Source organism: Pinus tabuliformis, chromosome 6 (assembly GCF_031772625.1).
Source record: "Pinus tabuliformis cultivar Carrire ecotype Pingquan chromosome 6, CPIR1, whole genome shotgun sequence".
NCBI classification, from domain to species: domain Eukaryota; kingdom Viridiplantae; phylum Streptophyta; class Pinopsida; order Pinales; family Pinaceae; genus Pinus; species Pinus tabuliformis.
In genome coordinates this window covers 1,578,582,875-1,578,594,906 of record NC_142292.1, presented here as the reverse complement: position 1 = coordinate 1,578,594,906, position 12,032 = coordinate 1,578,582,875, and the positions used below count along the sequence as shown (strand labels likewise).

The 12,032-nt window shown below is 38.3% G+C and overlaps 1 protein-coding gene across 5 annotated transcripts in view; it reads left to right on the top strand.

Moving 5' to 3' along the window:
• Positions 1–12,032, top strand: part of LOC149264838 (uncharacterized) — a 398,689-nt gene that overhangs the window by 229,224 nt on the left and 157,433 nt on the right. For all 5 annotated transcript variants that reach the window (XM_089428907.1, XM_089428922.1, XM_089428916.1 and 2 more), the window contains 2 exons: positions 10,092–10,289; positions 10,482–10,573. In XM_089428907.1, coding sequence (XP_089285033.1) covers positions 10,092–10,289; positions 10,482–10,573 — 290 coding nt within the window. The remainder of the gene's footprint in view (positions 1–10,091; positions 10,290–10,481; positions 10,574–12,032) is intronic.

Sequence of the window (12,032 nt, the reverse complement as noted above, 5' to 3'; positions counted from 1 at the left end):
GACCATTCCAAGAAGACTTGGATCTACTTTCTGAAAATCAAGGATGAGGTTTTTGGTTGATTCAAAGAGTTCAAGGCTTTAGCGTAGAACCTGACAGGAAAGAAGATAAAAGTGTTGCGCTTAGATAATGGGTGAGAGTATGTTGACAAGGACTTCATCGATTTTTGCGCTAAGGAAGGCATCAGAAGGGAGTGGACAACTCCCTACAATCCGTAGCTGATAGTTGTGCCTACTACTAGTGGAAGAACGAGCCGAGAACTCCGACAGATTCTACGGGATGCAAAGGACTTCATTGGTGCACCCAAGAATGATAAAAGGGAGCGAAGACAACCAGACAAATACCAGGCCTTAGTAGCTCAGGTTGGGGAACCTTCTAGTTTTCACGAGGCCGTTCAACATCAAGTATGGGTAGATGTTATGGTAGAGGAATACAACTCTATAATGGTCAATGATGTATGGGAAGTGGTACCTAGGCCTTAGGACAGGTCAGTGGTAGGTTCGAGATGGATCTACAAGGTCAAATATGCTGCAGACGACAGTGTGGAGAAATACAAAGCCAAGTTTGTGGCTAAAGGGTATGCTCAGAAGGAAGGGATAGACTACGAAGAAATCTTCGCCCCAGTAGCCAGGTATACTTCTATTAGAACCGTGATATCTCTTGTAGCGCAGATGGGGTGGGAGATTCATCAGATGGATGTCAAGATGGCATTCTTGAACGAGGTAATAGAAGAGGAAGTATACATTGAACAACCAGAAGGTTTTGAGACACATGAGAAGAAATCTCATGTATGCAGATTAAAGAAAGCCTTGTATGGGGTTAAACAGGCACCTAGAGCATGGTACAGTCGAATTGATAACTACTTACAAAAGATGGGGTTTGTCAAGAGTGACGCAGACCCTAATCTCTACTATTTTGTCATAGAGAATGAACCTCTAATCCTAGTGTCATATGTGGATGATCTTTTCTTGACCGGTTCCTCCAGGCTTATCAAAGACTGCAAGAAGAACCTAGCCACAGAATTCGACATGAAGGATTTGGGACCGATGCATTATTTCATGGGGTTGGAAGTTTGGCAGTAGAAGGGTGAGATCTTCCTTGGACAAGGGAGGTATGTTACAGAGATCTTGAAGAGATTCAAGATGCAGGAGTGTAGACCTATAGCTAATCCAATGATAACCAACTGGAAGAAGATTGATGCATTAGTAGATAAAGACGTTGATCCCACCTTGTACAGGAAGCTCATAGGGTCCTTGATGTATCTGGTCAATACTAGGCTAGACATTTGTTACGCTGTCAACACCCTTAGTCAGTTCATGGTGGAACTTAAGAGGGTGCACTGGGCAGCAGCCAAACATGTTCTCAGGTATATACAAGGACAATCGAGCATGGACTATTATACACCTGAAGCAATGACATCAGGCTGAGTGGGTGCATTGACATAGATTGGGTTGGAAGTTCAGTAGATCGGAAAGGTACAACTGGGTACTGTTTCAACATTGGATTAGGAATGACCTCCTAGTGTAGTAGGAAACAGAAATTCGTGGCTCTGAGCTCAGTTGAAGCAGAATATATGGCACCTAGCACAACTTCGTGCGAAGCCATATGGCTCAGGAAATTGCTTGTGAATCTATTCAGGAGAAGGATGGAAGCAACCAAGATCATGTGTGATAATCAGAGTTGCATCAAGCTCTTTGAGAATCCATTTTTTCATGATTGATTGAAGCACATTGATATCAGGTGTCACTTTGTCAAAGACTGTGTCCAACGAGGAGAAGTACAGTTGAGGTACACTCCTACAGGAGAACAGGTGGCAGACATCCTCACCAAGGCTGTAGGAAGAACACAGTTTGTTTATTCAAGGAGAAGATTGGGATGGTAAAGAATCTGTTTCAGTAGTAGAAATGGATAAGTGTCAGGAGTTCTAGTGCAACAGTTTGTAGTGGCAGTGCTATGGGCAGCATGATGTAGCATGTTGAGAGGGAGCTGCAGTACAGATGCAGCAGTGGCAGTGGCAGTGTCATGGGCAGCTGTACAGGAAGCAGCAATGCAGTGGATGTGGGGCAACAAGCTAAGTATTAGTAAAAGAGGACCGATGTGGAGGATCAGTGTGATGCTTCTATGGTGAATCATTGCTAGAGCACATTCCTCGCTAAGAGGGAGTGTTGATTTTTGGTAGCATCGGATGTCCTCTAGCCTTGAAATTTGGAGGAGAGGCTAAGGCACATGAGATCTCCAAGTCCCAGAAATCGTTTTGAGAAATTCACCCGGATGAGGAGTTATTAAAATAATAATATTTTTAATGGGTTCCTAAGTCTAAACTTAGGAAAATAAAGATATTAATGGGTATTAATAAAGATAAGGGTGAGAAGCTTCTAAGAGACGAGGATCAAGTCTGTTTTAATCTTCGCTGTTGATTAGAGACTTAATCTCGGCCGTTGATTTATCAACAGGAAAAGTAGAAGAGAAGACTTGAGGATCATTTGGAGACACACCGGCAGATACTCAGTATCTCAAGGAAAATCGATTCTCAAGTAAAGGAGATTGATTTCAAAGGGAGAGTTGCAAGGTGGAGGAAGAGGAGGGCATCAAAAACAGACAATGACTGAGGAGGAGGTGACATAGTGACAGTGGGAGACAACGCAGAGAAACGCAGTCCAGAGGAGAGATGTAGCCCTCGCGCAGGTTGACACAGAGGGACGCAGGCTGACGCAGAGCCACATAGAGCCACACTGAGTGACGCAAAGGTGACGCAGGAGTGGCAGCAGGGTCTCCAAAGTGTCAGAAATTCTCAAAGGAAAAGTCTCAAGTGTTTTCTTTTAGTTTCTCTGTAAAATCATTCCTTGTAAAAGCAATTGCTGCTGAAGATTAATAAAACCCTCATCTTCTGCACCGGTTTTTTTCGAGGACAATTGTCCAAAAACAACTGTGTCGATGTGATTGGTTCTTGTGCATGTATTTTTCTCTAGGTAATTGTGTGATAACTGCAATAGAATTTATTTTAGTATTTGCTGAAGGGATTTCGTAAATAAGTTATTGTGAATAATAAGGAGGTGAAATAAATCAGTTGCTGCAGTAGAATTTCAGTTTAGAAATTTTCATAACACATACTTGTCTATCCCTCCCTTCGGTGATTCTACCCTTATTTGGGCCTCAATCTACTAGAAGGAAAGCAATATGACAATTCAAATCAACATGGATATACCTTAGACTAAGAGAAGAATCACCAAAACCAAGCCAAGATGGAACCTCCAAAAACTTTATTTTAGTATCATGAGCAAAAACAATATGATAAGAGTGTAACCAAGCCTAGAGCTTCCAACCATGGAAGACAATGGGCCCAAGAGGCTTATTTGTACAATTTCTTGAGAGAATCCCAATGCAAAGATTGATGAACAAGTGGCAAACTGATGATAATCCCAATGAGGAAGTCGCATCACAAGTAGAGAAAGGGCTGGCTGTAGCATGTTGTATGTGGCATCTAAACAAAGCTTGCACAGGGTTAGACTGGCTGAGTGCTGGCATCGTGGATCACCTTGCTGGCTAAGCATGTAGATGGGAGCTACCATGTGTGAAAGTACTGGAGTATTAGGGGAACACATCCCTTGATTAACTGCTGCAAACTCCAAGTGAAATCCCAATTAAATCTATGTGCAAATATGTGTCTATTATGAATATAATTCATATAAAAATAATAAATGCAAATATGAATATAATAATAATAAATAATAATTAATTAACTAATAGTTAGTTAATTAGTAATGAAGAGGCATGTCTCTAAAGACAACCATTCGTGAAAGGGTACTTGCCTGGGTATATATATAGGACTCTCAGTCGTAATCTCATCATCGCACTTGTATTCAACTATATATATATATATATATATATATATATATATATATATCTATATCTATATATATATATATATATATATATATATCTATATCTATATATATATATATATATATATTACTTATCCTACAATGGATGTCCTTGTCTTCGAAGTATTGTGAAGTACGAACTTTGTTCGTTACATTGGTATCAGAGCTGTTCAATCCTTTGGCTGCTTCAATGTTGCACAAAGAACTACGCTGATCTGGCTTTTGGCCATCAAATCTTTGTCGACGTTGTTGTCGTCTCTATTGAAGCATTTCACTACATAGTTTGGGAGATTCTCCATTTATCATTAGGCGTTTGGCCAGTAAAAAAAATGAAATTAATGATTTACAAATAACAATAGGTCATTATGAGTACATATCTCAATTTCGTGTTGTAAAAATGTATGACATAGAGGTTGACATAATTCTTGGTCAACCTTGGTTTAGAGAATTGGGTGCATTCATGTTAAACATAGAGAATTTTTTTTGATGTTTTCTTATAAGGGAAAGATGATCACATTTCGAGACATGACAATGAAGTCAAAATCGATAATGTCCTCATCAGAAGACTTTAAAGATGTTACGAAATTGATACTTCAAATGAATCAAAACTCAATATCGGAGAAGCAAAAAGAGTTTGAGGAGGCCATATCCAATAAAAACGAAGAAAATTTTCGTTTAAAAGATCATATCCAGAAATTACTTGCACAAGTCAAAAAGTGTAAAACTAAGAAGCACAAGTTAGAACAAGAAAAAGAAAGTTTTGACAAGAAATTCAACGAAAGTCTATCAGAGAAAGAAGAGGAAAATTTACGCTTAAAGGACTTTAACAAAAAATTATTAGAACAAATCAAGTGTTTAAAAGACGAGAAGCTTGAATGCCAAAATAAAGTTGACTAAGAAAATGAGGAACTCTTACGTCTCAAAAATCATAATTAGAGTCTACTCACTCAAATTAAGAAACTTGAAAATGATAAGAAATCATTGAACACAAATTAGAAGAATTTATCACGAAGGAAGTGTCGAAGTCTTCGGTCCAAGTTTAAGGAAAAGATACGAACTCCAATCCAGTAAATATCACAATTCAAGAAGATGAGAAACCAATAGACGTTGAAACATATTCAGATGTTGCAGTTCAAACAATGGAAATTCTAAGTGATGATTCAGTAGCCAACTCAACATCAACAGTACCTAAAGTAAATCAGGAAACTGCCACACACAAGATAAGGGAAAGTCCAACCAGAAGAACTCCTTATCAACATCTGAATCACAAGAGCAGACAATTAAGTCAGTCTACATATTTGAACCATTCAGAATGGAAGCAACATATTTATGTTCCAAGGAATAGTAAAGTTTGCATAATCTAGTCCTATGATAACAATTCATTACAAATTTCCAGTGACCAGAAGATTCCACAAAAGATTAATCTAGGATGGTCAGATCCATTCTCAGTTTGACAATTTTATTTATCACTCAAAGGATCATATCGTCTTGTATCAATGAAGATGAAAGTATTGAGCCAAGAATATATTCGAAACGGGAAAAGAGATCTAGCCCTTTCATTTGTAAGCTTTGGGGGCAAAGCTTTTTGAGGAGAGGGGCAATGTTATGAATATAATTCATATAAAAATAATAAATGCAAATATAAATATAATAATAATAAATAATAATTAATTAACTAATATTTAGTTAGTTAGTAATGAAGAAGCATGTCTCTAAAGACATAACCATTCGTGAAAGGGTACTTTCCCGGGTATGTATATATATATATATATATATATATATATATATAGAGGACTCTTAGTTGTAATCTCATCATCTCACTGTATTCAAATAGTTATATATATAAATTACTTATCCTACAATGGATGTCCTTGTCTTCAAAGTATTCTTAAGATTATTGTGAAGTACGAACTTTGTTCGTTACATTGGTATCAAAGCATTCCTTTGAGTAGACGAACTTTGTTCGTTATAGTGTCCATATGCTATTGCATATTGCTTTTGGTAGGATCTGCATATAGTTGTTAGAGGATTGGCAACATACTCTCCTTTGGCTGACAGTGGACAAGTGTATGGGGGAGAGGGGTTAAGGTGAGCTAAGTCCCACACAACACTCCACTGAAACTCAAACAAATATGCAACGAATCTGCTGGCAAAATCCATGAGGAAACAAGAGGATGCTTGGCCTGTTGAGTAGACCGCTCGGGCCTTCCAATAGGTAGTCAAACTTGGCCTCATTAAGACTTATGACTTGGTGATGAAGTGGCTGCCAAATTCGCCTTCTAACTCACACTTTGACTTCACTTTGATGCCATATCATTTTCCTTTGACCTTTTGACTTGGAAACATATTTAATGTGTCTACCACTTATTAATTTTTTGTATTTTTTTTTTGTCCTTTTTGCCTCTCACATTAGAGAAAGTGGGGTTTCAAGGGGAGAGTCATTTTTCGACCCCCAAAGTTGGTCTGAGAATAATGTTGGTGTTATGAGCATGAATTTCGAGCTATTACATGCCACCACCATCTCCTAGAGCCACTTATTTACAACATTACATATGAAATTAATTAAAAACCCTGTCCCGCGGGAAATTTTAATTAATTAAAAAATCCTAGAAAAACTAAGTCAAATTCCGTGAGACTCTAATATGACCTAGCATGGTAGTATACATTGACCCTAGACATTAGGACGGACCCATGGCACAATTATTAAGCCACATTCCAGCTTTGGAGGTATGTGAGTGAAAAATCTCGACTAATTATTTATCGATGAAGAGTGAAAGTAATTGGTCAAATGAGAAAAACACTATAGAGTGGGCTCACTTAATAACTGGGTCCCAAGTCGCCTACGCCTGTTACATAAGTTCATCCTGTGAGCATCATTTATTACCATGCCCCCGTAGGGGTGCGGCATTTGAGAGTAGAGAGAGAGAGAGAGAGAAGAGAGAAAGGGGCACAAATGCCCTTCTAGACTTTTGATATTCCGAAATTTTTTCTTGCTGTCCATGTCCTTTGGGCAATGTGGTCCCCATTTCTTGCAATGTGCATATGAGCAAGTAACACTGCGCTTTGGGCTCGCTAATGCCCCAACCACATATATGTGACTAATTAATGGTGTGTTCCATCCACATATTGGCAAGTTTATTTGTGGAATATTTAAATGACATACTCATCTTCAAGAACACATCAAACATGTGTGTATCACTCTAAATCTACTACATACGCATAATTTGGAGGTGAAGATAAAGAATTCCTACTTTGGGCAAACATACAACTCCTATCTAGGCTCCCCTCCTATGGGCCCATTCCCACCTCTGCAACATATCTGAAGAATTTCCTGGGAGGTCTAAACTACAGAAAATTTATTAAACATTTCTCTTGTATTGCATGCCTTCTCCATCTGGCATCAGTTATCCAATCAGGACCTTCAGTTGGACCCAGCAGCACAACACAGCTTTATACAACTCAAGAACGCCCTATGTTCAGAACCTGTTCTCTAACTGTTGAATCTCCAACTTCCATTTGAGATTAAGACTGACGACTCTCAGTATTCCATTAGCACAGTTCTTACATGGTATCTATGACAATGTGTTTTGTGCATTGGTCCAGGCATTATAACAATGGTGCCATTACATCCTTGGTAAGGAAACTATCTTATACATGTATCATCATGCACTTATCTTTGTCACGTTCCCAATCTAAATTGCAAGAACAACAACACGTTAAATGGGCATCTTACCTAAAATAATTCCACTTGGTATTTAAGTACAAGGAGGGCAGCTCTAACGAAGCAGCCGACATTCATAGCTGCCCTCTGGTTTGTGTATTGCACATCCTTGATATGCTCTGCTTATGAAGAATGGAAACAGTGGTATGATGTAGATCCCACTTTTGCCTCAATTTTGCGAGAAAATTATCACAGCTATATAATGAAAATCATGAAGCAAAGAGTATTCTTGTTACTTAGGGGTTGGCTGACTCAAATCCATGACATTGTGGGGGATCATTTCTATATTCTTGAAGACTCTAAATGGAGTTGCCTTCAGGCTCATCATCTCCCTTTAAGTTGGATGCTCCTACATATATATTGCATTGAAGCATGACCCGTCTTAGACCCGCGAGTACCCGTGGGTCTAGCTGGTTCTATACCGAGCCGAGTCACTCGCATAGAACCCGCGTTTAAGACCCGGACTCGGCGGGTATCTTATAGAACCCGTCTACCTGTATAAGACCCACGGGTATTCTATAGGACCCGTATCGGACCCGTATAGAACTCATCGAGCCTCAAAAGGCACAAAATGTTCAGTTTTTTGATTTTTTTTCTTTTTTGGAAATGAGGTGATCTATCTATTGCACTCCAATTAGACTTGTACCATCTAGCTCTTTCAAATCTTTACTTCCTTGAGGTACACATCCAACCACTACCAATGGCTTCTTTGCAGCTCTACCCTTGTGAATCAAGGTCTCCATGGTTGATTGACTGGGTGACTTTACTGTGCATCTGTTCTAAAAGCATATAGTTATTCACCTTGTATGTGCCATCCATGTCCATAGTCCTTGAAACCCTCCTGAATTCTGACCAAAGATCTTCAATTTCTTTCCATTATAATTCTTTTAAGATTTGTATAGTAATGCACTTGTATCTACCAACCAATGGGCTTTATTTCTTTGCACCACCACCTTCTTGGAAAGGAAATTACCTCTTTAGAAGAAAGTTACATGCTTGCTAAATGTCAGTTATGCTCCAAAATAAAGTGAGGGATCAGGAATGATCCTTTGACTCAAAATAGTTTTAGAGGTGGGTGTACATGCTTTTCTATTATGGTGCAATTTTGGCCATACCCATCACTCAATTGAATGACCTTTAAGCTTGCATTCTTGGGGTCACACGTCCTATTTGCTAGCACTCTGTTACACATGAGTTTGATTTAGATTTAGAGTAGAGTTGTCTTTTACTGTGCTCTTTTCTGGTAGATGCATTATGCATTCTTGCATTCCTTTTATAGTTGTTGATGCATGTTAACCTATTTTGGTCATTTGTGGATGTTAATCAAATTTCAATTTCTGTACAGCTTTCATACATTTTTCTCAAAGTCCCTCTTGAGTTTTGTAGATAAGTGTCAATCTAACCTTTCTCCTTTGAACTAGGTTTAATGTCCCATATCTAGTATCAACATCTTCTCTCTAAAATTCATCATTGCTTTATCTTTCTCCTGCTTGGTGAAGTTTGACGGTTTATGAACTTATTTCATTTCCTGTTGTGGTGGTTTTGGTGGTAGCCCCTTATCTTATTTTTACTTCTGCAGGGCCCCTTGTATGTGCTTGTTTTGAAGAATGTAATCTCTAGTCCCTTTGACCTAGTTTCATCTTTAGTGGCGAAGAATGTAATCTCTAGTCCCTTTGACCTAGTTTCATCACTGTGAATGTAATCTCTAGTCCCTTCGACCTAGTTTCATCACTGTGAATGTAATCTCTAGTCCCTTCGACCTAGTTTCATCACTGTGAATGTAATCCCTAGTCCCTTTTATGCTTAAAATTTACCATATTTTAACGTTTTTTTGTATTTTGACAAGTCTTATAAGGGTCGTTCCCGAGTCTTATACGAGTCGACGAGTCAATGCCGTGACGAGTCTTATACGAGTCGACGAGTCAATGCCGTGACGAGTCTTATACGAGTACGAGTCGTGCAACATTGATATATTGTTCATCCTTTTCTTCTGCTTAGTGGAAGATGCAAAAGGGGCATGGATACATTTTTCATAATTTAGAGGCTAAGATGACTTTTGTTTATGTTGTCCCTTGTCATTATTACTCTTCTCCTGGGTTGGATTTGGGCATGGTCTCTTCAGAGGTTGGAATGAGAAATATGGTGGTGCTAGAGGCAAAATTGTGCAGCTTTTCTATGCTAAAAATTGTACATGTGAAAATCTGTCTTTTTTAAACAAATACCAGAGCTTGAGAGGTTGGAGTGTTCTTAGTCAGCGTCTGTTGTTTTCTTAGGTGACTTTGCTGTCAGAAATGACTGTTTAGAAGATACATTTCATAGTTTCTTACTCTCTATTTTGTTTTGGTTGAGGAAATATGTTTTGGGCTAGGTTGTTTATTCAAATACTTTAGAATATAAGATTGTGTGATCTAAAGGTAATACAAGATTCTTTCCTTGTATAGGAGCGATTGTACTTGTGCAAGTCTATGACCCAAGGTATATACTTCTGCAGGGTGCTCCAGATGAACACACAAAGGATGCCCAGATTCCTGTAGCAGAGCTTCCACATTGTCGGAAGTGTAATGGGTTATTAAGACCACATGTCGTTTGGTTTGGTGAACGCCTTGATCCAACTGTTCTAGATCGAGCAAAAAATGCTTTGATTGAGTGTGACCTTTTGCTTGTGGTAGGCACGTCTGCAGTTGTGCAGGTACAGAAAAAATCATCTTGATATTTCCTCAGTTAGATTTCATATATAACAATTGTTTTGTTGCAGTAATGGTTCATCTGTATTAAGCTTTTCTTTTAACCGCATCTTGTTTCCGATTATTACTCAAGTATTATTCCTTAAGTTCCTCATGATTAATTGCTATTTTACTGTTTACTGTTTTGGTTTCCTTAGCCGGCAGCAGGCTTTGCACCTATTGTGCAAGGAGGCGGAGGTGTTGTTGCAGAATTCAATATAGAGGACACACCTATAAGTAGATCTTGCAGGTATGCAGAAATTTATTCATTAGTAGTACATAAAAGAACCATAAATTGACCTGAGAAGAGTCAAATTATTTGCTCACCATGAATAATTGACATTATATTTCTGGAAATATATGCCTTGATTTGATGTTTGAATGGTTATGCAGTAAATTTTTATATCAGTAGTAAGGCACTCAAATTGTCAATGTATAAAGGGAAAATTTTATGTTATTTTGGATAGCATATTGTAAATGTCTGAATAATTTTGTTAGGATTAAAGCCCCTCTTGTTGCTTATTCATTCGCTTTAATGCAGATGATCAATAAAGTATCAAAAGTTGACCTTTCCTTTCCACACTGGTGGATCATGTGTAGTAATGGCTCTTTTGTGATAGAATCTACTCCATAAAGTATTAAAGCTGCACTAAGAGCTTATTAGAGATACTATGATAAGGACTGCTACCCACCCATGCGGGTGATCCCTAGGAGAAAATGTTTCTATTAATATTTCGGCTTGCCAGCCAGCAGCCCTATCATGATCCACATATAGCTAGCTTATATCCCTCTCATCCACTATCCAGTCAATGCTTTCTTCATCTAGCCTGTTCATCCGATGAAGGTAGGTCATCAAATGTGAGGTACATTAACCATTTTTGTATTCAAGTGCTTTCATGTTATGTTTAGGGCATTCTAGTATGGATTACAATTTACAGGTTGAATTGGATGATAGACCACTTTTGACTATACACTTGCTCCCTTGCTTCACCTTGGTGGTTATCACTTACAGCAAGTCTAGTGTGACCTCCCTTGAGTCCTTTTTCTCACTATCTAGGAGGGGCACAAATAGGAGGCTCTAATTGATGTTGCATGTCCATTGTAATTCATACTTAACACCTTGCACTTTCCCTTATATCGACATCCCATCTTTGGGTTGATTTTTATCTATCACCGGCATTGGTTCCCTATTTTCCTCATCCTTGAGTAAGGGCTTGCAAACTTTTCCCTAAGAGGTTGGTGTAGCAAAAGGAAAGGAAAAGGCATGAGCCATATGTTAAAATTTAAAATATTAGCAAGTTTAAATAAAAGTGCGTTAACAAAAATCTAGCCTGAGTTTTACCCACCTCGTTAGCCCTGTTAATTTTCCTGCGAATCTAGCACCTGGCAAATCATTAACTTAGCATATTACAGATATATCAAATGAATGCAGTGTGAAAATTTGGAAAGCCCAAATTTCTACTGCAGCAACTGATTAAGTTTATTCTATTTGTTAATTACTGAACAAATTATTTAGTCCATCCTACAACAAATACCGAAACTAATACACTGCATCTTTCACCAATTAAATTAAATGCGGAAACAAGAAACCAAGCAAGAAAGAAATACAAAACACATGACACTATTATTTTTGGACAAATGTCCCCGGAAAAACGAAATGTGGGAAAACCGGTGCAACAACTGAGGGTTTGTATTATTAAGTAGTAGTT